Source organism: Rhinocladiella mackenziei (assembly GCF_000835555.1).
Source record: "Rhinocladiella mackenziei CBS 650.93 unplaced genomic scaffold supercont1.4, whole genome shotgun sequence".
In the NCBI taxonomy this organism is placed as follows: Eukaryota; Fungi; Ascomycota; class Eurotiomycetes; order Chaetothyriales; family Herpotrichiellaceae; genus Rhinocladiella; species Rhinocladiella mackenziei.
This window is the reverse complement of record NW_013550601.1, coordinates 550,418-578,378: the sequence shown is the minus strand read 5'-3', so window position 1 is coordinate 578,378 and position 27,961 is coordinate 550,418. Positions and strand designations below refer to the sequence as shown.

The window sequence follows — 27,961 nt, the reverse complement described above, 5'->3', positions numbered from 1 at the left end:
GACTCACTAACGAAGAGTATATCCAACGACGAGAAACCGTTTTTAAAAAAGATGTTGCCTGGGCATCCTGATCCTGGAGACTACGAAGTCATCCAAACCAATCAATTCCGCATCCATAATCGTTGCATCGATACAATGAGGGTCGCCGAATCCTCCTGGGTGCCGATGCTGCTCATGTGTATAACCCATTCGGTGGCCACGGTTGTATGACTGCAGTCCTGGTCGTTGGCGGCCTGGCAGACTACCTGATCGGCCTGTATGAAGGAAAAGCGGACGAGAGTATTCTGGACCTATATGCCAACATTCGTCGGGAAAAATTCCAAAAATACGTCGAGGCGAGGTCGATCAAGAACATGAATAGGATCATGAACTCCGATCCTGAAACGGTGCTGAAAACGGACAAGTCCCTGGGGATTCTCCAAGACCTGGAAGACGGTAGTGAATCCACCAAGGCTTTTCTTCTGGTAAATGGTACTGCATCTGCATCTGCATCTGTTATGTTTTGAAACATGCTCTCTGTAGAACGTTAACTGACGTGCTTTGGTGACCAGAAAACATCAAGTACTGAACATGGTTTCACCCAGTACTTATCAAGAATCCTAGAATTTCTCAGAGAGCCGAGAGGGAGTCTGGATTCAATAAGCCTTTGCCTCTTTCCAAGATCCTTTCTGCAACTTGATGTCAATCGAGCTTGATTTTCTGACAAAGTGCTGGACCCAACGCCAGATTGGGGCGCAATCATAACTTGTAGACTGAAGGACGAAGCGGCCGCACAAAGAAAAGTCGAGCGATGTCTCATATATCGCATAGTGTCAGATGTCGTCGGTATTTGCAGCGTTGACTGGGATTCATGCCAGTTTCGTCAAAGAGATCAGCGGTTCGATAGACGATTCGTCTTGACGTAGAAGTGCATCTGTTGTCTGCCCGGCTCTAACTGGTATACTGACATGACGCTCTCACTGAAGTCTAGGAAATCCGGTGGGCTCATTCGAGCGGGTAGAAAATAGTGCCACAAGAGGACAATTCTGGGTCGGACAATCAATTTATACTTGCTACTGTCTTCTTTCATTCCCTGGGCAAGTAGATCACCTCGCTTGGTCCTTTTGCACATGCTATCTCAGCAGGAAATTTCCGACTACCGGAACCGATTGCCACCCGACACGCTCGGTTCCTTCAGGCATGAAAGATGCGCTACGGACGAAGAGAGTCCGAGCACCCTCACAGCCTTGAGGTCACCGGACGTCTTGTCGCTGGCCATGCTGTCGACCGGTCCAGATTAGGCTTTTGATAGAAATGACGTACGGAGGTGCTCTGCATATTTGACGTAGAATGTCGCGTGGGAAGTCTTGGTGAAATCCTCCTTTCTGCAAATGTCCATTGGACATGAACTCCATCTGGTTGATAGATAGTAACACGCTGATGAGAGGACCTGATAAGATGATACCGTGTCACGACGTTTCCCTGTTTCCGCCGACGATGGCTGACTGAATACTATCCTCAATATTAGTGTTCCCGGAGCAGACATTCCTAAGACGTGCAGCACGGTTTGTTCTCCGTAGAGTGGTCCGTAATATGCATTATCGATATGCATCAGATATCCTAACACATGTATGTAGTTCGAATACGATTTTCGCTAGCAAGGTCCTCCTATTTCAAGTCACGGCTATGCCGGCGAGCCGAAGGACAAGATAGTATTCGTGGTCCGTCTTCCGGAATTGTGCAGATGAGATAATCGGGTAGATGTTTTCTGTAGGTTGGGTGAGTCGAATAGCAGTCCCCTACGGAGCGCTCGGTATCCGGAATAGAGGGCTGGAGAAGGAGGATTCCCGACCCTACTCGGATCAGCCAAGTAAAGTTTGTGACGCCCCAACACCTGTGACGCGGACCATTACTGCCTCGAACAGGCTGTTTCTCTGCTGACCATCCCAGTCTGAGGCGGTGGACACGGCGAGCAACAATTGTCACCAATGCGGGTGAGATGGTAAATTTGGGGGATGGATTGGGTTACTCTGCCAAGGAGAATGAGCCCCGGTCCCAGTGCTGGCGATCGTATCTTTCGCCCCAGAACGCCTCATGTAACTTCCAACTGCCTCTCTCAATGGTAAGACTCTACCCTTACCAAAGTAAATCTTTGGGCTGGTAGGGAACAAGTGAGGCTTTCCCTTGGGGTTGCTTTAGATGTTCGTTAGAACGCTCTAGGCTGATTGTACTCCCGTGTCAGCTCTCCTTTACTTCTGCTTCTATCTACTGTGGTTAACTTCTTCAGAGTCCCTCATCAACCTTCACCGATGTACTCCTCAACCTCGACGGCCGTCTTTCTCTCTCTCCTCGCAATCTCCCATGCCTTCATCCCAGTCGACATTCAACCAATACCTGCCGACTTCGACACCAATGTCTGGTCCCCTCTGACAACTCTCGCGCCCATCACCCCGTCGCCGACGCCTTCTCCGACTGCAGACGTCAACATTCTCCCCGTTCTTGATGCCAACATCATTCCTGATCTGAAACGTCAAGTGACCGGCCAGGGTGCTGCCGCGGCAGCTACAGAAATCTCCCAAATCTCTCCTATCACCACGTATATGGTAAATGAATACCAGGACGGAACTCCAGTGCAAGTACCTGTCGTCTACACGCAAACGTTCGCTCCAGTCCCGGATCAATGGCCGAGCGCCACTGCAGGGGAGATCGGGCTCGGGACGATCCAGGGAACGATTGGTGTGGTCAAGACCAAAAGGAGTCTGCCCACACAGGCGCCTTTGGGAGATGGTGTCGCAAATTCAGGTTATATGGTGAATGAGGAGACCGAGAAGGCCAAGCCAACCGTACCGCTGATGGACAAACTCCGAAAAGTTGCCCAAGATATCGAATCAGAAATCACAACCTTGCTGGATAAAGTGAAGAGGCCCGCCGCCGAAGATGAGGAAGAGTCCTCTGTCCCTCTGGCAAAGGAAGTCAAATTGCCCGCCACCTCCGAAGAGGAGGATAACCAAATGCTCCCCCTGGAGAGAGAAGAGAAGAAACCCAGCACACACTCTCATGAGCAATCCAAAATTGTCGCCAACAGTGCCTGCATCGTGAAAGCTGGGACGCTCCCCGTACTCGCCATCACGATTGGGTGTATGTGCTTTAGTTACCTATGAGTGGGATTGTATGTACGGGTTAGGAGATAGTTGCGAATTCTATCTGCGGAACATTGGGCTGGGGTTTATGTGGTGTTTCATTTCTGCACCGAGTTCGTTCTGGCGTTTGGATGTGGCCGATGGCGGTTCGGAATAATATGCGCTCTAGAAAATCAGCTGCCATTCAGGCATCGCAAGGTTCGGCCAAATGCGCAGATGCGAAAGATAACAAGTCAGCGTTATATCCTATGTTTCAATAAACATGTAGCAGTCTGGTCTTCGTATGACAACTTGCTCACTTTGAAGATCCTCGTTTAGATCTGCCCTGTAAACTAGTGACAACACTGATGACTTCCAGCATGACAATGGCAAGACTGCTAGGGCTTGAGATGATGCACACTAACTCGGGTCTCGATTGCTCGCGCAGCGTCTACAGGACAATGCCGCCTCTTTAAATAAAGGCATCCCTCATCGTATGTTACAGTTGCAGAAGCAAAGTAGAGCACGATATGAGATCCATCATGATTCATCATTGGAAGTCAAAGTCGGGCTGCTTTGACCCCGTCCTGACTGGGTATTTCAGCTATTGGGGGTTATCAATTCAAGTCAACCAACCCAATCTCTCTTCCGGTATTGTACTGCATGAAACTTTTTCCCACCCTCGTGACACACTGAGATTCCATCTCAGATAGTAAGCCAAATCGATCAATCTATCAATCGTACAGTTTGGTCCAGTCCGGTACCAAGACCAATTTCTTCCGCACCTGGCCCAAAGCATAGCTCGTGCCGACGACTTTCTCCCTTCCTCTTCCTAGACTCTCATCGTCGTCGTCGTCGTCGTCGTCTTTTCCTTCTTCGTAGTCAGGTCTTCCAGAACCGGCATCTCCATTCTCCACTTCTCGCTTCAAGCCAGATTTTACCATGACCACATCCTGCAAGAAGTCGACTTCGGATCCATATCGGACTTCCATATCCGTGCCGCCCCAATCGAGCGAGGCTTTGCCCGATTTATGCACGCGCAGTTTGCCGACGAAGCCGGGTGGGAGGCGTGTGGGTTCAGAGGCTGTAAGAAGTCCGTCGAGCTGGAGAGCAGGTTTCGAAGGGGCCGGCACATCAGGGTCTTTCTTGGCTTGACCGTCTGGGGGCGGTGCTGGTCCTGTATGAGCTGCGGAGGGAGGGAGATCTGTATCGGCTTCGGCTGTGCCTTCTTGTTTGACTTCACGCTCTTCCACCATAGCGGTTGGGTCAATGAGGAAAGGTGTCAGGGGTGGCAGCTGTAAGAGGAACATCTTACCGTCTTCGAGATTCGGTTTGCCACTATCCTGGTCATCGTCGACAGTAGCGCCTCGTCTCGAATGTGGTCGTGTGAACAGGTCTCGTAACTTGAGCATGTCATCCGTAACTCGGAGACGTTCCGCTCGCTCTTCAATTGTCTCTGTCGGGAATTTGACTTCTCTGAACTTGTCTGTCTGTTTCTTGAGACTCCGCCGACGTATCTCAGAGGTTGATGGTTGCTCCTTGAGGAAAACCGGCTCGTCGAGGTCCATGTCGTCTTCATCAAGGTCTTGAATTTCCGAATCGGTTTTCTTAAACGCTCGGGCTTTCTTGCGAGATGTGTCCAGTTCTGCATCTTCCTCTTTCACAATGCGAGGGGCACGAACCGGCCTAAGACCCATCCCAGGTTTGGGCATACGTTGTGTAGCTCTTTCTCTTCCTTTTCTCGACATAATAGCGTCGTCATCTTCGTCGCTTGAGACCCATATCCTCTCAATGTCTCGCTTGGGTTCATTCGGTTCATCGTCCGAAGTAATGTCGACTATTTCCTGTTTCTTTGTTGTGCCAGCTCTACCACTCGAGGAAGACCCTCCTAGTCCCTCTTCGGCCGCTGCTGCCGCGTTCTCTGCGGCCAAGGCTCTCAGAGAGGAATCGTCCAGCTGGCCTCCTTGCTGGCCTTCCAGCATCTCACTATATCCTTCGGGTAAAGCATTTTTCGATTTCGTGCCAGGTTTGAGGCCGCTTCCAGCACCAAAAACACCACCCGCTCCTATCGGTGTCTCTCGGGCTCTTTCATCTCTTTGACCTCCTGCTGCAGCATCCCTTCCTCCTCGTCCCGCCCTCGTTCTTGCGCCCCTTGTACAAGCATTTCCGGCTTCTTCTGCCGCTCGCTCTCTTTGGCGTTCAGCTTCCTCTTTGGCGAATTGCTCGCGTTCCGCTTTCGTCTTGCGCAGAATTCCTGCTCGCGGTCTGGGTTTGGTACCATTTGTGGGAGATCTAGTGGTGGATGGTTTCGGGGTTGGAGGTGTTTGTCCAGGCATTTTGGGAATGTTGTCTCGACAAACCTCAGAGGTTAAAGAAATGGGCCAAGGTCACGAAACAAGTATCATCTCGGACGTTCGTTGGTAAAGCCTGTTGGCGCGAGATGGTGAACGAAGACTGGTTGGCAGTGAATATGTCTTGCGAACAAGGACTTTAAACAGGAAGAGAAAGAAATTTAAATTGAGAAAAGCGACAGAGTGGGCAGAAACTCTCTCGCGGAGGGTAAATGCAGATCCACGTACTCACGTGACATCGGTTCGTTTCTCAGCCTTAACCCTTCGATGTCTGTGGCCATGCAAGAGGCATTCCCGTTGAGAATAAATAATGAAAGGCTTCTCATTTCGTACACTCATCAATGCTACCAAACCCAAGAATAATTCTCCTGCATTGCTTGTTAATCACAAAATTCGCCCATTTTCGTTCCAAATTGAAGACAACACATAAGAAACCCACACTGCACTGCCACCATCGATCATTGACCATCGCGCTCAGCTTTCTCACATCAGTGTAGCTAACCTTGTAAGACAGTCACGAATTCAAAGCAACCTGAAATTTCCCTTCATCATTGTCAGCCAGTCTCGTCGTGCTTGGGGCCTTGCGACCCCATCGATCCAATCTTCACCCCCCGATATCCCATTCTATTGCATTGGCCATGACTCCCCGTTGGTAGTATGAACCCATGTTCTAACACAACTGCACGGTGACATTGGCAGATTGGCGCCCCTCACCTCTTCCTCTTTTTGCCTTTATCGGGACTCCCGTGGACTGCAGTGCCGTCAGCGGACATGTTTGTGGTAGTCATTGGTGAATCTTCGTGTGGCATTGGTTCATCGGTAACTTTCTTGACCGGAACACCCATGTGTCTGCCATATCGGCCTTTGCGGCCATTTCCTTCGTCCTCACTGATACACCCTTCGATACCAATACCGGCATCTTTGCACCGTTGGCAGGGTCGTTGACGATCGCATCCTTTCTTACTCTTTCGGCATCGTTGGCATCGAGGTTTAGACGAGAGATCTTCCTCATCAGCAGCAATTTGATGTTGAAAGTGGAGGCTGGAGCCCGATGACTTCCTGACTTGTCCTGTTGATGCCGGTGCAGAAGGTGCTTTCATCAGGCCCGGCTGTGCTAAATGCCTAGCAGTCTTTGGGAGTGTGTTCGATCGCATTTTGGAGGCTTTATCATTCTTCAATGATGCAGTTGTTTTTGGTCGATACCCATTGGTTGGGCCATCGTGCGTTTTGGTCTTGATCTTCTTGGTTTTGGGAGGCCCATCATGACTATCGTGGTCACGCTCCAGACTTCCTTGGTCATAATCCTCATCCTCATCGTCAAGGTATTTTCTGTATTTCGGAAGACCTCCTTCTGCATCACTGTATTCATCACTATCGCTGGTCGCACCGGTAGAAGAAGCTGCATCTGCAGCACCGCTGAAAGTCTCATCCAATGTAGAATTGGAGGTACGTCCATGAGAGTAGTTTGAGGCATCACCCAATGCGATCAGAGTGCGAGCAACATCTTCATCTGAGATACAACTGGCAACTGTTGGATCGGGAGTGGGGAGCACTCCATTTCCGTTGTATCCCTGTCTACCACTGTGGCCCTGTTGCATCGTAGATCTGCCCCGCAGCCGATGACCATGCTGAGGCACTGGTGTTGTCATCTCACCACCTGCACCTTGGTCGCCAGGCCCATATGTATGGTGGTTCTCTCCGTAGTTTTGAGGGGATAGGACTGGGTGCTGTTGGTTTCCATACAGCTTTTGAGCCGGAGGGTGGAATGGCGACGGCGCCTCCTGTAGTAGGGACCGTCGCTGAGGAGATATGGAAGACTGAGACGCAGTCACAGGAACTTGAGGGGGAACGAAAAGAGGGAGAGTCTAGGCAAAGTCAGCATGGTGCTTGGAAGGGGAGGCCAAAGGGAACGCACAGAGCTGTCGAAGATGGGCTGTCCACGTCTGCCATCTTGTAAAACATTCGCAGTGCTGATTTCAGAACTCGCAAATTGCTCGCTTTTGGCTCTCTTGGACCCTGAAACCGAACTGCGCCCAGCTTCGCTATCGCTATAGCCGTTGTCGTCGTGATAGCTTCCATTGGCACTGGAACCACGGCTGACAGTTGTGAATGAGGCCCCCTTCTGTTGCGATACACTTCTGCGCCCCCGTCCTTGAGTTGGTGAAATGCTTCTCTTCCGAGCCAACCTTGAGGCTGGTCGAGACGGCGATTGTGACTGTTCCTGCATGTGAGGAGGCAGCATTTGGAAGGGGTCGCCTAAACTAGGTCGCCGTCGTGTTTCATAGCCATTTTCATTCGCATATGCACCGTGTGGATATGCTGTTGAAGGCTGTTGGGGAACCGGCACAATGCGCACATAGACAGTCGAGTCAGGAGCAAGATTGTCGTACGACGCAATGAGCGTATTTCCCCATGAATCTTCAAAGCTCACTCCATTGCCATCGTATATGCCATAGAAATTCTTCACGGTGGTGATGATAGACTCAGTACTGTCGTGGGTGTTCAACACGACCCTGAGGGGGATTCGTGCTCTTGTCTTGGAGCCCTCATCCAGGAGAAGCTCGAAAGAGATGGATTTGGCCGGAGGCATTTTCGAAGTCTTGCGTTCTTCGTTCGAGAGCAAGCTAGAAACCTGCATACCGTCCAGTGCACCAAGTATTGATGTCCTCCTCCTTTTACCTTTCTAGAATGCCTTGGAAGGTCATCAAGGGATTCGCCTCAACTAAAGGGGTGGTTTTCAAGGAGACCGAGTCTAATTCTGGAAATTCTCGACTCTGTACACTATGATCAGCGATTGTGCCATCTTGTGGTGACTTGGTGGTTGTGATGAGAGCGATCGTTCATGATGCTGGCCTCAATAGGCGGGAGGCGGTTGGGAGGACAACGCAGGCAGTCTGTCTGCCAAATTTTGAGCACTTACATTGAAAAAAATGTTGTCGACAGTGACAGCGAATACTTGCGATAGCCTTAGGATGAGACTCAAATACAGCAGGGACGGCGCACAGAAAGTCTGAAGGGCATCCGGCTCTACCGTCCAGGCATCGTCGAGGATAAGAGCATTGGAGGTTGCGACGATGCCTTTGGGCGAGAAGGGGGGGGGTTCTGTCGGAGCAGGTGGCTCGTCTGGAGTGAGGATAGATACCAGAGCAGTGCAGAAAGAGGTTTGAAAGAGCTGATGAACAAGTTGACGAGTGACAGGAGGAGAGAAGAGGTCAAGTGAAGAAAGCAAGGTGCGAAAGCGATCCTGGCTTGGGCGCTGAAACGAGGCCCACTTGACCAGAATGCCTTGTCCAACTCCAGTCCGTACTCGTACCACAAGAACGTGGCTTCGAACTGTGTAGAAAAAATAAATCCGAACAAGTCAGAATCGGGTATCAGGAATTTCTGTTCTGTTCTTTGGCTGTGAAGAGAAAATCCTACAAATCAAGAAAACTCGCCAAAGGAGCCTCGCAACTGGCAAGAGTTATGGACTTCTAGGTCTTATGTGTTCGCCCAACGGTGAGGGATAACCACCCTAGCAGTCACTTCACATTTTTGACTTGGTAGCGCTATCTGGTGACGGGGTGTTCACTCAGCTACGGGGCCAATCGCACCAGGTGACAATCCCGAAGCGGGTGGGCAGCATGGCCAGCTCGTTGGCTAGTATCCCCATGGCCGGTGCCTTGAGGCGGGCAAAAAGCTAGCAGGGCAATCAATTCCGAGTGCAAAATTATGAAGCAGTCAGCGGCGGCGGTGCTGAGTGCTGAGTTCTGCGCAGTGCGCACCGGTCAGAATCATCGGGAAAGTGAGGACACCAGTTGCGAGCCAGGCCAGGCGATGCGCTGTGCTAAAAAGGAATCAGTAGCAAACCCCTCACTGATGTTCAAGAAATGTGGCCGAGTTGCAGCAACTTTGCGACGTCTGTATGGCGAAGATGAGCAAGCGTCCGCGTATGAACCGTAAAGGGTGGAGTAGCAAGTTTTGGCTGCCGTTTGGGTGCCCGTTCAGAGGCCGTGGTCAAGACACGCAAGCATGCCATCCAACCATTCCACCAATCCTCGACGACTCGGCCGTGGGCTGGAGCACTGGCTGCCACAAAACTGCACAAATCGCAGGGAATTCGAATCGCCGTTCACGCCAATCCATGCACTTCAGCCCGCCCTCCAAAATTCTCCCACAATAATCTCTCTCAAGCATGGGAGAATATGGAGTATTCCCAACGGCTACGACGGGCAACGGCGGCGTCAAAGTCTTCCAAGTAGAGGTAGGCTCGCTTCCACTTGACGGTTCTACTGTAAACCGGCGCTGGGCCTTGGCGACAAGTCTGAAATGGCGGCAAGCTCGAACCCGGCGCAATTTCGCTGCTTCATAAAACATCGGTGCACGTGCAGTACCATATTTTGTTTTATATGGATTCGCAGCTCCCGAACGGGATGTCATTGCTACTCGCAGAAAGACTCACGTTGTCGCCGCAAATCGAGCCGAGATTAATGAACGTCAGGTTGCTGTCATTGACCCTCCAACAGGGCAACCCCACATTCCAATTCTATGGGCAACCATCTCAACCATTCAGGCCCATCTAGTAAGCTCCGTTTGGGTCGGGGTTCTGATCCTTTTCGCTGGGACATTTCGCGATGTGAGTCGGCCGGTAAGCGCAATTTGGCTCACCGGGTGAATGGGGGCCATCAGATGTGGTGCAAATGATGTGAAAGCCATCGAATTAGAGTTTGCGCTGGGAGTTCCGGCCCTCGGGATATCGCCTTCAAAGGTCATAGACTTGCCTTCATCACTTATTTTGCCTTTGCTTCGCGAACATCGATAGCTTTTGATACATCCGGATACGCAAACAAGGAAAGACCTGATCGTGCGATCGTCCTCGGTATTGTTCTGCACCAACGATCCAACAGCTGCATTGAGGCAGATACTGCTGTACGGTGTCGCGTCCCCGTCTTTACCATCGCTCCGACCCATCAGACATGAGATCAGGAGATGCGTGATCGCAAGCCAGAATCGTATTATACAAGTCCGAGGCGTTCTCCATGTCGAGGTGGATTCGGGATCGTTGGACGTCCTATGACATTGCTGAGGTTGAGTAAGCGCCCAGCGACACCCGAGCGGGTCGCAGGCCGTACCCTCCATGTTGATTCCCCTGAAGAAAGCTTTTGAAGGCAAAGCAAGACAAACGATCGGGCTTATGGCACCAACTGTCTCCTTTTGATTCTTGTGACGGCGCGCTCATCTAGATCATCCGCCATCCTGACAGTAATGATATGATGGATAATTGCCAGGATGCTGGGGACCTATAAAGTCACGTGGCCACGTGTTATTCCCCGACGCGTTGACGTCATAGCAGGCTTTTGGGCCGTAGCGCCCTACAATTAGCATAGGGACCTACAAGAAGACACCTGTACAATTGAAATAAATTTTCCCATCAGGCAAATACTTTTTCTCAGCTAAACTCCACTTCTGCGAGGATAGGAACTATAAAATACATTGTAGTGCCTTTCAAAATGACCGCGTTGTTGACGTCGTAATAAAGGAGGATAGCTGGGCTTGGCAGCAAGCCAAGCGCGGCAAGAGCCGCAGCCAGTAGCAGACGCCGGGAACTTCACTAGCAGTGCCAGTGCTGTACCGCATGTCTGTTTATATCGGGACCTCGTCCTATTCAATGTTGTGTTTTGTTGCTATGGCCCACAATATGCCGTGCACTCGACCACAGGCATAGCTTCTGCATTGGTACACAGCCTGGTGTTTGGCCTTCCCCTTCCTTGCCTTCGTCTTTTCATATCTCCTCATCTGATGCTTCCACCCCTATCACGTATTGTCTCTCCTGCATCTTCGTCGCGGCGCTCCGCCTCGACCTGCAGCAGCCTCTGTGGTGTTAACCAACATTTTCAAACTCGATCAGGAGACATCGTTCTATCTTCTTGGTGTGGCTGTTCAACATGGATGCCAGAGTAAGTGTCCTCGTCCCCGCCGTTCAACATAGGTAGTCGACGCGCAAAGCTCCTGGCGATCCTAAAATTTTCTCCCCTATACGTTCTCCCTTCGGTAGACTGGCACTAACAATGAAATTCTTCCTCCAGCCGCAACGCATGATCCGGCCTGGACGCGTCGGCAAGAATGATGAGAACCTCCCTCCCGACAGTCATGTCACTAAAACCATCCACCAACGAAATAAATCTAGTCCTGCCCTGACATCTTTGTCCGCGGCAGGACAGGGCCTGAAAGGCGCGGCGAAGCGCACTCCTTTTGGCGATCTAAGCAACATTGTCCCGGGCACCAGACCTAGCAAAGATGACTCGACACTACAAACCAAGCCTAGCTTGCAACCCACCGTCAAGGCTGCCCACCCTCTAAACGGAAAGTCTGCTATTACGCTGCTGAAGCCCGCACAGAGGCCATCGGGCATCAAAGCCAACCACAGTAACACAACATCTGAAAGCTCCCTCCTCCATCCCCCAGCCGACAACAATGTGATCCCTCCGCAGGCTGCCAATTCGAGAAAGACCCTGACTAAGCGGCAAACGACGATCTTCAAAGATGATAGCCGGCTGGGTGTAGTCCAAGAGACAGAAATTACATTACAAGAATCAAACAATGCCAATGCCACTGATGTGAAAGAAAAGGTCATAGGGTATTCCAAGCTCGAGAATGAACCTCAGCCTTGTCTCCCTCCACCAGCGTCACGCCGTGTGATTGACCCTGTCAAAGAAGTTCAAGATCTCCAATCCGACACCAGTTTGCCAGGCATTGATGAAGTCAATCTAGGATCTACGCTATCCAGTGAGCCAAATGTTAACGTTGATATAAAGGAAGTCGAAGCTTTTGCCGCAAAAGCGTCCGATGTCCTTTCTTCACGGCCACCTGCGACCGACAATGTGTCTTCTCAGCTTGCTCCGGTATTATCGAACTCAAATGCTACTGCTGTGAAGGAGACAGAAGCACAACAGATCCCAGTTGCAAAGCTAATCAACCCTGTGGACGGTGTACCACCTTTGAGTCCCCATCGTACATACGTTCAGCGACCCGTGGAGCAAGAAGAGTATTGGGACGAAGAAGACGAAGAGAACTATGAAGAAGGGTATGTCACAGCTAGATCATTTCGATCTAGGGGGGAAAACACCACCAGCGGTACAACAGCTGTCCTGTTCCCACAGATGAATGCACGAGCTCGTAAAGAAATCAATGCTGCGAAGCAGTTAGTTGAGGCCACTCGTTCTCCAGAGGATGTGGAAGACGAAAGCTATGACACAAGCATGGTCGCCGAGTATGGAGACGAGATCTTCGAGTACATGAGACAACTGGAGTTGAAGATGCTTCCCAACGCTCATTACATGGATAATCAACACGAAATTCAGTGGTCCATGCGCTCGGTTCTGATGGACTGGCTTGTCCAAGTGCATCTTCGATTCAACCTGCTCCCGGAGACTCTGTTCCTCTGCGTCAACTACATCGACCGATTTCTGTCCTGCAAAGTTGTTTCTCTCGGCAAACTCCAGCTTGTTGGCGCCACCGCCATTTTTATTGCCGCCAAATACGAAGAGATCAATTGCCCATCTGTGCAGGAAATTGTGTACATGGTCGATGGTGGGTATAGCATTGATGAAATTCTCAAAGCAGAGCGGTTCATGCTTACCATGCTTCAATTCGAACTCGGTTGGCCTGGCCCTATGAGCTTCCTGCGCCGAATTAGCAAGGCTGATGACTATGATCTCGAGACTCGAACTCTGGCCAAGTATTTCCTTGAGGTGACGTTGATGGATGAGCGTTTCGTCGGGAGCCCTCCTAGCTTTACGGCTGCTGCCTCTCATTGCCTGGCACGTATCATGCTCCGAAAAGGTACTTGGGTAAGTTTGTAATATTGGCATACCAAATTCAGCTACTAACGAAATCAGTCTACACATCATGTCTATTACTCTGGCTATACATACTCCCAACTCAAACCGCTGATCAATTTGTTGCTTGAATGCTGCGATGACCCTAGAAAGCACCATGGCGCAGTTTTCAACAAGTACCTCGACAAGCGCTACAAGAGAGCTTCAGTATTTGTCGAGGCAGAGATGCAGAGAGGCTTCCAATTGCCAGATCCGGCTGCCGCAGCATTTTTACCTCAGTCATCGACGGCATACTTCCATGATAACGTTTGTTATTTCCGCATGTGAACAGCCGTCTCTCAAGTTAGCAACATGAGTGCAATCGGCCACAAACAAATCGCTTCCGAACAACATCGCGCTCGACTGAAATGAAGCCCGAATGGAGGATGAACTTGATTGACGGCAATGTCGGAAAGAGAAATGTCATCGTTGCTGGTTTATCATTCATTTTTTTTTTTTCTTTTTGTTTTTAAATGTTAGAATTCCTCATTGCTTATCGAGGAACGATCACGAGGATACACGAAGTCATGAACCCCTAATTAGCATCATCATTTGCATAGAGTCCGAGAATCACAGAACTGAGCGTTATCTTCTCTCGGTTGCCTGACAGAGTATCGGCCAGCTTTATTTATGGTGGACCACGGAACTTGCTCGTGGAAAGCTTTGGAGATTGTGACGGCGAACAGAGACGGTGGCAAAGGCTGCCTGCGACAGAATTGGTTTCATCGAGAAACCATATTATGCTATGAGTGATAATGCCCCTGGAGAGACGCAAACGCAATGCGCATCTCAAAATTGAAATATTCCTCAAATTCCATTATCCATGAACTTTTGTCGAGATAGAAGAATTTGAGTCAAACCGGGGGGCTGTACCTGCAGTACACAGCTTTGATTGATGATTCTTACGCCCGTGCAGGCCACCCGGCCCATTGGGAACTAGCTCTACCACGTGAACGTCTATCCTATAGCCTCCATACCCAGTTCCCTAGTTCTCCAATCCCTTCCTTGGCTTGGCCTTCGAATTCCCGGCTTCTCGACACGCAGTACACAGCCCTTACAAATAAGGGGGGCAACAAGGCTGAGGCTTATGTTCCTTACGGAATGTTTGCCGAGGTTAAGTTTTTCACTGCACGAGCCGTCCACCATTCCTGTTCATTCCCTGCCCATACACTAATTTGCATCTCTGGGCCCCGGAATTGTCTCAGTATTGATAGGGATAATGGTGGAGTCTCCCTTCTGTCCAAGTGAGCCCTTCTAAAGCGACGCCTCTTACTCTTGATCGGGTAGGTTTGAAAATCTTAGACCTCACCAATCTTTGTCCTCTTGACAGTCATTTGGTCAATACCCAATATTACGAATTCAGCGAATGGCGCCCAAAAAAGGCTCTGCATCAGGCAAGAATGTTGAGTCCAAGAAATCGGCTCCCTCAGTTCCAGACAGCGATCATATCGTGTTCAGCAATCAGCAAAATGACAAGAATAAGAGAGATCCAAAAAAAGCCGAAGGTCCGCCCCGCCCAGATGCCAGAAAAGTCATAGGAGGCGCGTCGTGGACGGGCAAACTGCCAGTGAATATGTTATCAGAGCATTGCCAACGGCAGAAATGGAACAAGCCGGAGTATTTTGGACGTCAAATATCCACAGGCAACAACGGGGAAAATTTGCACAGGTTTTGGGTGGTACTGTCGAAAACCGATCCAAAAACAAGAGAGATAACGAAACTTCCTCCTTTTCAACTGCCCGCGACCGAAGCCCATCTAGCAGATCGACCGTCTGCCCTTGAGGCACGGCACTTTGCAGCGGCATATGCACTTTTTCGGACATGCAGTATGAAGAATTTAGCAATGGCATTGCCTCCAACGTATCGAGATCTCTGGAAAGGTGAATTCCAACGACTGAAAGAAGAAGATCTCAGGGAGGACCGAGCGTGGAAATATGATGCGGATCCTTTCGCTGCAGAAGCCAAGAGAAAAGAAATCAAAGCTGTCATGGAAAAGAAAAAACAAGATCAGGCGTTGAAGACAACTAAAATTGAGCCTCGAAGCTTTGTGAATCCAGGAGCGAGCACTGCCAATAGCAAGTCGTGGGATCGAGCACCCAAGCTTGAACTTGGACAGAATGTCCGCATGCGTATCGAATCAATGATAAGAACGCGAGGCGTGTGGAACCAGAACGCTCAGAAAATTTCGGAGGGAGAGAGAAGCTCAATCTTGTCCGATTTATCAAAGTCTGGATTTCAGTGTAGTCATGTGGAGGAAGCACTGGACCATTGTGGATCTCGAGAGGAAGTATTAGAGTGGTTACTCATCCACGTACCCGAGGATTCGCTGCCCGCATGGAGTTTTCCACCAGGCTACAATGCTGGCATACTCCTCGTTACAAGCGACCTAGCCACTGATGCTAAAATAAAGAGATTGGCGGAAGCGGGATACCCCAGTCAACTGTGCATTCAAGCTCTGCGCGACAACGATGGAGACGCAGCGTTGGCATCTGAAGCGCTTCAGCTGAAACTTGTGTCTCCCCAACTTGACGACCCGAAAAACTCCACAACAGAGACAGACATTTGGGCAGAAGAAATGACGGCTTTGAAAGCTATTCTCGATGAAAGATTCACTGCTGATGGTCCTGATTGTTGCGTCATCAAAACAGACCCGACTTCGGCCATTTCTGCCACCTTTCGCTTTCAACGTCCTTCTTCTGGTTATCCAAGTTCATTGCCACCTATCATTTCAATCCGAGCACCCGAATTACCAAGCTACGTTCGTCTTAGTATTGTAAAAGGCGCTGTCAATTATGCTCAGGAAAATCTACTCGGCGACTCCATGATCTTCAGATTACTGGAGTGGCTCGACAACTCTGTGCCAGCTATTATTGAAAGTCCTGGCAAGCTTAGTGATTTACAGATTGCGTCCCCTTCATTCAAAGTGCGACAACCTTCGACCGTGGAGTTTGAAGGGCAAAGTCCTTCCGATTCATCCAAATTAAGAGAAAGAAGCTATCCAAAAGATACCAGATCTGACAAAACAATTTTCGAGGCTTGGAAAGCCCGACAATGTTCAGAAGCACAGGAGAAAATGAACTCAATGAGGCAGAACTTACCGGCATGGTCCAAAAAGGATACCATTGTAGAAGTGGTAAAGAAAGCTCAAGTCACGCTGATCACTGGTGAGACGGGCTCTGGAAAGAGTACGCAGGCAATTCAATTCATCCTGGACGAAGCTATCCAGAACATGCAAGGCTCCTCGACGAATATGCTATGCACACAGCCAAGGAGAGTAGCAGCGTTGTCACTCTCAGAACGCGTCAGTGCAGAGAGATGCGTAAAAGAGGGTGATGAAGGTAAGTTCTCTTAAGCCTTGTACTGGGTTGTCTGACACATTCATTTTCCTCCCGCCCTCCTTGGTCGTCAATTACGCTATTTCTTGTGAAATTGTGCATATGTATAGTTTTCAGAAGCATGAGGTTCAAGGGGCCTCATACATCATGAAAGACTATATGGGCCCATTCTCCAGACATATCTTATATCAAACCTAAATCCTTTCCACTTTGATCTCATTGAATCATAATATGACCAGATTGCTGACGCAGGTTTTGAGAGAACATCAGTCGGATACAGTGTCAGGGGCTATTCGAAAGTGTCTTCAAAGACCAAAATTACGTTCATGACAACTGGGGTTCTCCTTCGGCGCTTGCAAGGCTCAAAAACCGTCAAATCGGCGTTAGCGAATGTTAGTCATGTTTTCGTCGATGAAGTCCATGAACGTTCTCTCGACACGGATTTCCTCCTGGCTCTCTTACGCGATGCGGTGTCATCGCTCCCTAAGCTCAAGGTTGTCCTGATGAGTGCAACCCTGAATGCAGATATTTTTGCCAATTACTTTGGCGGCGAGATTGTCGGTAGAGTACATATCGAAGGGCGTACTTTTCCGGTTCAAGACTACTATCTCGATGATGTTGTCCGCCTGGTGGAAAAGGAAAAGGAGACGGCCCCTGAACTTGCCAAAGATCTCCCTTCATCTGAAATTGGAAAGGCAATCCAGAACTTGGGAATTGGTATCAATTACCAATTGATTGCCTCACTTATACAGATCATTGATGGGGAGTTGGGAGATACAACTGGGGGCATATTGATCTTCATGCCTGGCACTTTGGAAATAGATCGCTGTTTGAGGACATTGAATGAATCGCCAAGGATCCACGGTCTGCCTTTACACGCCTCGCTAACGCCTACTGAACAGCGACAAGTATTTAGACGGGCCCCATCCGGTAAACGAAAAGTCGTGGTGGCAACGAACGTTGCGGAGACCTCTATCACGATTGAGGATATTGTGGCTGTTATCGACTCTGGAAAAGTCAAAGAGACCGACTACGACCCAGCCTTTAATACTGTCCGACTCGAGGAAGTTTGGGTATCGCAAGCTGCTTGCAAGCAGCGACGCGGTCGTGCTGGTCGAGTTCAAGCAGGCAAGTACTACAAGCTGTTCACGAGAAGTATCGAAGTCCAGATGGCAGCGACCGCTGCACCAGAGATGCATCGGACACCATTGGAGCAGCTATGCCTTTCTGTGAAAGCGACAGGTTCGGATCGCAATGTCGAAGAATTCTTGGCCAGCACTATCTCTCCTCCAAACAATCGAGCTGTGGCCAATGCAATGAGGGTTCTACACCGGATGGGAGCGTTGGAAAACGACCGCTTGACAGGCCTTGGAATGTATTTGGCTATGATCCCAGCGGACCTTCGATGCGCCAAGCTCCTGGTCTACGGAGTGTTGTTTGACTGTGTAGAGCCATGTCTGACGATCGCGGCCATTCTAACTACCAAAAGCCCCTTTGTGTCACCACGAGAAAAAAGAGACGAAGCAAAAGAGGCGTGGTCATCTTTTTACACCGCCGGTGGAGATCTGATCTTGGCCAGTACCGCATTCGAGCAATGGCGAATTCAATCTTCCACGATGCATTACAACGATATCCAGGATTGGTGCTCGGCCAGATTTCTATCGCACCAGACTCTTCGTGACATCGACTCAACTCGACGCCAACTGCTCGACTCTTTGATAGAAACCGGTCTCTTAGCAACCACTTATGCAACCGACTCTTCTAGATATAACCGCCGGAAAGGCAACACCATGCTCATGCGCGCCCTTATCGCCGGTGCATTGAACCCACAGATCGCGCGGATCCAGATGCCGGACAAGAAATATATCGCGTCGATGACGGGCGCGAAGGAACTCGAACCGGAAGCCAGAACTGTAAAGTATTTCATCGAAGAAAATGGGAGGGTCTTCGTCCACCCAAGCAGCATACTCTTCGATGCTCAAGGTTTCTCCGGCGCAGCAGCCTTTCTGAGCTATTTTACAAAAATGGAGACGAGCAAAACTTTTATTCGGGATCTCACGCCCTTGAACGCTTATTCGCTGCTCCTGTTCGGCGGGCCAATTGAGATCGACACTTCCGGCGCTGGAATCCTCGTAGATGGATGGTTGAGGCTGAGAGGTTGGGCGAGGATTGGGATCCTCGCATCAAGATTGAGGACGCTGTTGGACGATGAACTGCGGAAGCGCATCGACTCCTCTAATGATGTGAAGGACGATGGCGAGCTCTTTGATATTGTCCAGCACCTTGTCGAGTTGAACGGCCAGGATAAATAATCCTAAGGTGGCACAAACAAGACTACAAACATGCTGATTCGGGATTGAAGAACTCCTCTCAAATTGCTCATTTCCAGACTGCCTTTTTATTTCCCCGCTAGGCACCTGAATCAGCCGGTTCTCTGGCCATCGGCGACGTTCTGTTTCATTAGACGGACTTGCCAATAAGCAAGTCTGCTGTTGAAAAGCGCCTGGAGCTGCTCGTAGCAGTAGCAGAACAGCAGGCGCGACAGAAGGCTGCAAAAGTTGCGAAAGCTGCAAAAGCAAAAGGACGGTGCAACAGCTGTTAAGTCAGCTAGAGCTACGGTGGAGTTATCCACCAAGCCGCTTGAGAAGATCGCCGCCGATTTCGATGCCAGTAGTGATGAAGAGAAAGGAAGCGAGGCAAAAGGGGGCTGGGTGCTGGTTGCGCAGTTGGCGATGGGGGATGTTGAAGAAATGGCAGAGTAAGCCGGAACAATGCGGGTAGTATGAAAACTGGTGGAGTCGAAGGAGGTCCTATGGCAATAGCAGCCTATGTAGCTGATAATTGCAATGATGCTCTCTCTCACAATAGCGCCCAGCTCTGGGCCCGTCGTTTGCATGGGAGATTGTACGAGGTGGACCGCCAAAACTGTACGGTTAGGGTTAATCCACTATTGCTGTCGGCAGCTGCCCTGGTATCTATCGTCGCTATCGTTTCTAGAGGCGCTGCTCCTTCACTTGAATATAAAAAAATAAGCTGCTATTGCACAGCTGCATCGTGGAGCAAGCAGTAACGTGAACAGCAATAGTAGCAAGCAGCAGAAGAAGAGGAAGAGGAGCAGCGACGTGGCAGAGAGAGCTCCTGGCTTCCATCTCGTTGAAAAAAAAAAAAAAAAAAAATTTATTGCAGATACCTTTTACTCCGTAAGAGAGACTAGACTACCAAAGGCCAATCACCACGACGCTTCCCGAATTCTCTGGTTGCCTAGCTTTACGAGGCCTTTGACTTCTTGAGATGAGCTTTGAAATAATGGCGGTCGCGTCCAGGAGAGTTCTCAACGAGTTCCGCAGAAGTCGCTGAGGACCGTGAGGTGGTGCTTCTCACTCGGTCAGGGCTATCTACGAATTGTTCTGAACCCATATCGGTCGACTCGGTGTCCTCTGTGCTAGAATATACCTCCTTCAAGGCTGCCTCACTTGGATAATCTCTGGTGTCTCTGACCGCCTCTCGTCTTCCAAGACTGCCTTGTTGTGGAACTTGACCGTCTTGACGGCGATCAACGTTAGTCAAGATGGGATTGTTGACGATATCAAACGTGGGAACTTGAGACACCGCTCAACGTACCTTGGACCTGGGGGATCTTCATCCTTTGCAGTGTCTTCAACGATTGTTCCAAAATTGAGAGCTTCCTTTCAGCATCTTCTCTTTCAATTATGGACTCAGGGGATTCAGCCGCAACTTTCCTGATCATTTTCTCTTCCAAACCGTGCACCTCTCTAGGGTCGAAGACGTGCGGAAGCTTATCAAGAAGACACACTTCCATCGCGTACATGCCGAATGCATCAATCACGGCTTTTAAAGCGACCTAGTCTTTCATCAGTAACGGTGCCGCATTCATGGCTTGCTGTACAAACCTCGTAGTAGGCTTCCATTGCATTGGTCGCCTCGACACAAGCGAATCGATCAGCGTCAACTTCAATCTCCAACACAAGGGCGTCAAGGAGTGCTCGAACATTGAATTTGCCCTCAAATATCCTGCTAGAATCTAGCTCTACCTCGGGGTCTTTGCCAAAAAAGGAGCTAATCTTCTTAGCCATGAGCTTTCGGGTCTCCATTCTCCTCTTTTTCTGTATGTTCTCTATGAAATACTCGTTGAAAGTCAGCGGATGACCCTTGACGTAGGGTCTCAACACTTCCTCCGCTTTGAGGTGGAGGGACTTGCTGATTTCCTCCATGTGCGGTCCAATAAGATGGCGCTGGAGGGCTGCGGCCGTAGCTGGATCCGCGAGGTGCTCGAGGAGGAGATCAATCGTCCTTTCAGCGGCCTTCATCAACTGTTCTCGGGTATAGTGAATAATCTCCTCCCACGGTTTTGCCTGATCAAAGAAGAGTTCGCCGATGATATCAGGATTGAATGTACCCGGGAGTTCGCGGCCTCGGTTGTTATTCATCCGTCCCTCGACATATTTGAGAAAGTTTTCTCTTGCGACGAAGGTCGGGCCTCCATGGCCTGTACTATTGGAGTCAGGTGTGTAATCCACGAGCTGAATCGCATGTCCTCGTAGACGCATCGCCCGAGCGAAATCTTTCATGATGTTTTGTACCACCGCTCGAAGCCTTTTTTGGTAGCCATTGCCTATATCATCGGAGCTACCAAAGAAGGGATCGAGGTAGCTTCCGTCAACAGAATATTGCATCAGCTTCATGAAAGTCTGGCTGGCATGTACAAGATACGTGCGTTGCTCTTCCACCGTACGCCTTGGTCGTCCGAGTCTATTCAGTTTACGCTGACAATTTTCAACACCACTTCGGACATCCTGCAACAGTTTGGGAAGTTCCTTCGATATGTGAGACAGAAGAATCCTGCTCAAGCGCGGCCGAAGGGCTTTGATTCCAACTCGACTTTTGGGTAGGGAGTTCCAGTCAGGTCGGCGAAAAAATTGCTCTTCCGCTTCGTCCCTCTCCGCAGTAGTAGAATCCCTTGTGTCGAAGTCTCTATTTCGGAGAAAGTGCCAGCCGAGCTTCAAACTGATTCTGCCGTTTTCCGCGAGAGACTGATACCATTTTTGGGACTCTGATCCAGTGTGAAGAGTATCCGGTTTTGTGATAATACCCAACGTGCGATGACCCTGAGGGTCGAACTCACGCGCGTATTCGGTGACAATTTGATTGCTGTAGTCGTTTTTAGCGGAGACCACTGCTAGGATGATACTTCTTTCACTCTTCATGTAGGATCGTACCAAGGCGTGGATGGATGCTGCTTCAGCCCTGGACTGATATTCATTACCAGCGTGGAAAAGACCTGGTAAATCGATTAATGTCAAGTGGGGTTGATGTGGGCCCCATAGTTCAACCCTGAGAATATCTTTGCTGAATGCTTTTCGGGTGCCATCCACACCCATTGCCGCTGCTGCTGCCTCGATAATAGCAGGGAACTGGTCGAGATTGGTGGTCGGCGGTTCGAAGCTGGCAAGGATATCCTGGTCTTTTGGGGGGCGGTCCTCATGAGGTTCAATGGTAACATTGACTTTTGTTGTCGGGTCTCGGCGGAGGATGAGCTCTATGGCAAAGCGGGTACATAAAGCATCCTTGGTAGGGAAACGAAATCCCCCAGATATGGCTTCCAAAACACTTGACTTTCCAGAGGACTGGTCGCCGCAAACGATCAGCTGGGGCAAATCGATATAACGAGTGATTCCTTGAGATCTTAACGTGTCGATAATGTCAAGCACTTCATCGTGCTCCGGGATTTGTAAGTGAACTTGTGGTTGACTAGACTCGATGTTCTCTGGATTCCCAGAGTCATCCACTGCCAAGGTGGCAAAAGAAGATGTAAGCAACGCCATGGTAAATTGTGAGTTATGTGAATGTGTGTGTGAGTGAGAGAGAGAGAGATAGGCAGTCTCTGACGACGGTGTTTGTTCACATTTTATATCCCAACATCTCGGCAGTGCGGCACTGACATCCCTTGACGCTGACCAGGATCACCTCCAGTCAGGAACAACGTGCAAGGTGGCCTAGAAAGGCAAATACCCCCCCCCTCCTCCTCCTTGATGCCAGCGTTGGGTGATTTGGTCATATCAATGGGTGGGGAATTTATGCATGATAGAATAGAAATGGTCATCCCCTGTAACGCACATTGTGTCGAGTTGACAACGCATATCAAGGTGCAGAAAAGAGGACGACCAAATGCCGGAAGACGTAAGAGACCCCCTTAGCATGGCGTCAAGCAGCTCAGCGGCTGGTGTATTAATGTTGAGACTTGTGGCGTTGGGCCAAATCTGGCCATGGAAGGCTGTCCATATTGAGCTCGGCGAGGAAATGTGAAAAACAGCCGAAATGGCTATGAAGCCTGAGAGAGGTTGCTTGTGCTTGTATCTGACAAACCGCTATGTTTGAGCTGGATGGTCCAATCTTTGTAGCCGCGTGTACCCTTGGCATTTGCGAATGTTTCTTGGTCATGGGCTTAAATCCGTGAACAGCCAGAAGCTATAGATTTGTTTCTGGAAGACGCATTTGAAATCCTCTTGGAGCTGTGCCATTGTCTCGACAGGGAAGAAAAGGGGGCGAGGCCAGGTTATTGACCGGGTTAGACATTCCGTCTACTGGGTTGACTTAACAAAACGGTCCAATCAGTGGCATCCCATAGCCGCCCGAATCAGATTGCGTATTTGTCGCAGGTCATGCAGGGTGAAGAGGACCTTGTACTAATTACGTTTCGAGAGGGGGCCAAAATGGTCCGCGAAAGACAGGAGCGCAGAGAGCTTTGCCGTGCACGGATCGTCTCGGTGTTGCAGGCGGAAGTTTGCTGAAGTCGTCATTGGGTCTCAGAAACGTTGTAGAATCCTCGTAGGCAGGTGACCCACGATTGTCCATCTTCTGTCACCAAGCTCTACCCTACCATTTGGCGTAGTTGAATTCCGCAGATGTCAAGAGTCTTCCTCTAATTTGGGTATCTGGTGGTAGCCACCGCTGTCTTGACATATTCCCAGATATGTCTGAAAAATGAAGGCCACTATCTTTCTTAGCCTCGTGGTATTCGTTCCCAATGCCCTCTCGTCTCTCACTCCCGACACCAGGATCCCCTGGCATGTTGTCAACACTACATCAGGCCACATTCACTACAGACGCCAAACATACTTTCGTATCCCAGTTTCTAGACATCCCCTTCGTTCAGACACTCCGTTTTGAACCTCTCTCTGCTGTTTCAGCAGAGAGAGATATCAATGATTCAAAATTCGGATCTATATGTCTCCAATACTACCATGCAGGTGCGCAGGCCACATTATACACCGTTCACAGCCAAGATTACCTCTCCAGGGAGGCCACAGTCAATGCCTCAAGCGAAGACTGCCTCTCGCTAGCCATCTAAATTCCATACCCACCTACACGCCCACGTCCAAGAAGATCTCTAACCTGCCGGTGTTAGTCTGATTCTTTGGCGGCGCCTTTACCAAAGACGTTGCCAATACGACTTATTACAACTCTGCCCCGTGGGTCCAACGGACAAAATCTCTCATCGTCATCGCGGCCAACTATCGCACAAGCTACGAAGATACACCAGATTCGGCCAGTCTAGCAGCACAAGGTGAGAACTTGAATTTCGGTCTCGTTGATCAACGACTTGCAGTGAAATGGGTGCACTCCAACGTCGCCGAATTTGGCGGCAAATTCATCCTAGATCACTCTCTGAGGCTAACCTGCCGGATTAATCTCGACGATTCCACATATCCCCATGACAGCCTCATCATGGGTTTCGTTATGTTGAGCGGCACAGAGCTGCGTCACGCTCGAACGCGGACTTGACGTACTCGGATTTTCGTACGCGGGTGTCTCACCTGGGTTACCCAACTAATGATCCCGTTGCCGAGTTGGAATGTATGAGGAAGGTTCTCACGGAGGTATTCACCCAGGACGTCAGGGACCGGCTCGTCAGAATGCTCCGGAGAGTGCACAAAAGAGAACCTATCTATCAATATAGGCAAGAGGCGACATCGACTTCATTGTTGAGGAAGTCGATATATACATGATCCTCTTTGGCAACGCTGTCACAACGAGGCTGAATGCCCTCAGCCCCCACACTCACGTGACAGAAACTAACACGCGACCAACCCCCACGTTCACTTTCACGCCAAAGGGCGAAGAACGAAAGACATTTTTGTTTACCTCGAGATTTGATCACACCCCCAATTCTGGTCAAATTCGGTTTTGCAGGACGGAGCATTTGTGTCTTGTCACCTAGCCAAGGCCAAGATCGACACAAAATGGGTCGAACGGCATCTCACCGACGGCATCCTGCTCCGGTTTGTCTGCCCTCATAGTGTAGTATCATGCATAAGCATCAGACTGCTTGCACGGGTTCAAGTTGATTCAAAGCGTTCTCCGACAGCAAAAGCTCTGACTTCTCCCCGCAGTTCCTCTCATTTGCCTTTAAACGTTGTTGGGAAAGATGGCGAACTTGACTATACTGAAGCAGGGCGGCCCGGAATATCATCGACGCAAGGAAAAGGGAAAAAAAAAAAAAAAAAAAAGGCCTAACTCCCTCTGTGAATTTCTCGGTAACTCCGAATCAGGCAACCCGAATTCAAAGGCCTAGGAACTCGACCTCCCACTAGAGAGGGATAGAAATTCAGCGTGCAGAGCCTCTGCCCGAGAAGAGGATGTGGTATGACCTGATGAGAAGCGAGAAAGACCCCATCCAAAATCAGAGAATCATGTCCGGGTGACAGCTGACTGGAAGATATTGCTCTCTATCGCGGGGGTAATATTTTGGGGGGACATTGGAAGAGACCAACTTTCTCGGTTGGTCGGTGTTTCATACCGACGTGCGTGTAGGAGAGGCGTTCAAGTTCGCAGTCTCACTCATCAACGCTTGAAGGTAAGTGGATGACAGCTTGAATGTGGGAACTCGGAGCCGGACAGAGTTCATATTTCATGTGCAGGTGGGGCGCAGCCATCCTGGCCATTTCCCCGCACTGGATTCGAATTGTTGTTGCAGGAGGGCACGCGGTAGATATTGTTTCTCTCCCCGGACTTGCCTGCTCAACTTCCTACCGTCCTCAACTTCCTCTTTTCCGTTGTTCAAATTCGGCCGTCAAAATGCAGACCAAACACTTTATCAACGATCCCACACACTTGGTCCAGACTGCTCTCCATTCTCTCACCTTGACGAATCCCTCTGTCGCCTTCGACCCCGAGAACAAGATTATCTATCGACGACCGTCAAAAGAGCTCACAGAAAATCCTAAAGTCTCTATCATTTCGGGCGGAGGCTCTGGCCATGAGCCTGCGTATGTTCTCCCTCAGACCTGAACCCTTTTGGTTTTGATCTCCTCAAATCATAATATAACCAGATTGTTGATACGAGTTTTGACGGAACATTAGTTTTGCTGGTTTCGTGGGACAAGGTTTCCTTACCGCCGCCTGTGCTGGTACTATTTTTGCCAGTCCATCCACGCAGCAGGTAGCGCGTGCTGCCCTCACGAGAGTTCCTACGGAGAAAGGAGTGGCGATCATCACCTTCAACTATACCGGAGATGTGTTGAATTTCGGATTGGCTGCCGAGAAGGCGAAGGCTCAGGGTGTAAAAACGGAGTTCTTTGCAATTGGCGACGACGTGGGAGTGGGGCGAGCGAAGGGAGGAAAAGTAGGAAGACGAGGGATTGGCGGGTCTATTTTGGTGCTCAAGATTGTCTGCGCTCTTGCAGAGGCTGGTGGAAGTTTGTCAGAAGTCTACAATCTCGCGAAGCAAGTTGCGGGCAATACTGTTTCGGTCGGAGCGTCGATGGAACACGTCCATGTACCCGGACGTGCGATTCCTGATTCTAATTCTGACGAAATCCCGACCGAGGAGATCGAGATTGGCATGGGTATTCATAACGAACCGGGTAGTCACCGCGTGTCTGCCACTCTGCCCGAACTCATCAAGATTATGTTGACCCAGATGATCGATCCTAACGACGAGGACAGACATTTCTGTGATATTACAAAGAAGGACCAAGTTGTACTGTTGATTAATAACCTCGGCGGCGTCAGCAACCTAGAGATTGGAGGTATTGTGGCTGAAGTCCACAAACAACTCAAAGAAGACTGGGGAATTGTTCCCGTTCGGGTCATCGCAGGTGCCTTCATTACCTCGCTGAATGGTCTAGGCTTCTCTGCGTCTCTCCTCAAGCTTGAGGACACTGGCCTCGGCCCTGGAAAGTCAATGCTTGAGCTTCTCGACGCGCCAGCTGAAGCCTTTGGATGGGGGGCCGCCATAAAAACGTCAACTTGGGACGCTGACAATACTGCCATCATGGATCGACAAGCAGAGATTACACTCGAGACGAAGCCTTCTCATTTGACCCTGGACCCCAAGCAAGCTCATACTATACTCCAGGCTGGTCTGGACAAGATGATTGCAGCAGAAGCGGAGGTCACCAGGTACGACACGATTGTTGGTGACGGCGACTGCGGCATTGGTCTCAAACGTGGAGCTGAAACCGTTCTTAAAATCCTCTCTTCTGGTTCCCTTCCCACGGATGCAGTGGCTTTCGTAGACAAGATCATACCTGCAGTCGAGGACAGTATGGACGGAACATCTGGCGCAATCTATTCTATCTTCCTCAACGCTCTTTCTTCCGGCTTACGAGAACAAGACACCGGATCATTCAAGGCTGTTGATGCCAAGGTCTGGGCGGCTGCATTGAAATCGAGTCTACAAGCTTTGGGCAAATACACCCCAGCAGCTCCCGGGGACCGAACCCTGATGGATGCCTTGGTTCCATTCGTCGACACGCTGACCAATACTGGTGATGTCAAGAAAGCAGCCGAGGCTGCCAGAGAGGGAACCGAAAAGACGAAGAGCATGAAGGCCAGCTTGGGTCGAGCCGTCTATGTGGGCTCGGAGAATGAATGGATCGGCAAGATTCCTGATCCGGGTGCCTGGGGATTGCAGGAATTCTTGGTCGGGTTGGCTGGGGCCTGCTAGAAGATCTATAGGTGGAAGAACGCCGTCGGTGTGCTCAAAACGAGGAAGCAGCCGTTGCAGCCAGCAGGTCGGATAGGCCTCGTGAATACATATCTTTTTTTTTGGCTGAGCCTTGGGTATCTATTTCCCCGCCACCCAGTCCTTGTCGCACCGTTTTATGCCTGCGCTTGGGCGCGGTGCACAGTTCTTTCTTGAATGCAGGGTCTAAATCGATACAAATTCTTTTGATCGGGTTTCCTGCAATATCATACTCTCGCCTTTGTATTCGAGGACACAGAGTTCCGTCATTGCGACCATTCCATTTCGTGCGGCAAGATTTCGTGTTCCGTCGTTAGCAAGTCCACCGCACAAC

General features: G+C 50.0%; 7 protein-coding genes across 7 annotated transcripts; 4 read left to right on the top strand and 3 right to left on the bottom strand.

The window, feature by feature from the left end:
• Positions 1–206: 206 nt before the first annotated feature.
• Z518_05335 (uncharacterized protein) lies at positions 207–3,140 on the top strand (the record flags this gene model as incomplete). Its single annotated transcript, XM_013416149.1, has 3 exons — positions 207–464; positions 1,930–1,973; positions 2,267–3,140. The coding sequence occupies 3 exons, from the start codon at positions 207–209 to the stop codon at positions 3,138–3,140; spliced, it is 1,176 nt and encodes a 391-aa protein (XP_013271603.1).
• A 692-nt stretch (positions 3,141–3,832) lies between these two features.
• Positions 3,833–5,434, bottom strand: Z518_05334 (uncharacterized protein; the record flags this gene model as incomplete). Its single annotated transcript, XM_013416148.1, has 1 exon — positions 3,833–5,434. One exon carries the CDS (start codon positions 5,432–5,434, stop codon positions 3,833–3,835), a length of 1,602 nt encoding a protein of 533 aa, XP_013271602.1.
• Positions 5,435–6,159: 725 nt separating this feature from the next.
• On the bottom strand, positions 6,160–8,039 carry Z518_05333 (uncharacterized protein; the record flags this gene model as incomplete). The annotated part of the gene is made up of 2 exons (XM_013416147.1): positions 6,160–7,314; positions 7,365–8,039. 2 exons carry the CDS (start codon positions 8,037–8,039, stop codon positions 6,160–6,162), a joined length of 1,830 nt encoding a protein of 609 aa, XP_013271601.1.
• A 3,457-nt stretch (positions 8,040–11,496) lies between these two features.
• Z518_05332 (uncharacterized protein) lies at positions 11,497–13,593 on the top strand (the record flags this gene model as incomplete). The annotated part of the gene is made up of 2 exons (XM_013416146.1): positions 11,497–13,278; positions 13,327–13,593. The coding sequence occupies 2 exons, from the start codon at positions 11,497–11,499 to the stop codon at positions 13,591–13,593; spliced, it is 2,049 nt and encodes a 682-aa protein (XP_013271600.1).
• Positions 13,594–14,671: 1,078 nt separating this feature from the next.
• On the top strand, positions 14,672–18,952 carry Z518_05331 (uncharacterized protein; the record flags this gene model as incomplete). Its single annotated transcript, XM_013416145.1, has 2 exons — positions 14,672–16,643; positions 16,893–18,952. The coding sequence occupies 2 exons, from the start codon at positions 14,672–14,674 to the stop codon at positions 18,950–18,952; spliced, it is 4,032 nt and encodes a 1,343-aa protein (XP_013271599.1).
• Positions 18,953–19,907: 955 nt separating this feature from the next.
• Z518_05330 (uncharacterized protein) lies at positions 19,908–22,483 on the bottom strand (the record flags this gene model as incomplete). The annotated part of the gene is made up of 3 exons (XM_013416144.1): positions 19,908–20,182; positions 20,262–20,502; positions 20,552–22,483. The coding sequence occupies 3 exons, from the start codon at positions 22,481–22,483 to the stop codon at positions 19,908–19,910; spliced, it is 2,448 nt and encodes an 815-aa protein (XP_013271598.1).
• Positions 22,484–25,736: 3,253 nt separating this feature from the next.
• On the top strand, positions 25,737–27,609 carry Z518_05329 (dihydroxyacetone kinase; the record flags this gene model as incomplete). Its single annotated transcript, XM_013416143.1, has 2 exons — positions 25,737–25,927; positions 26,022–27,609. The coding sequence occupies 2 exons, from the start codon at positions 25,737–25,739 to the stop codon at positions 27,607–27,609; spliced, it is 1,779 nt and encodes a 592-aa protein (XP_013271597.1).
• Between the last annotated feature and the right edge of the window lie 352 nt (positions 27,610–27,961).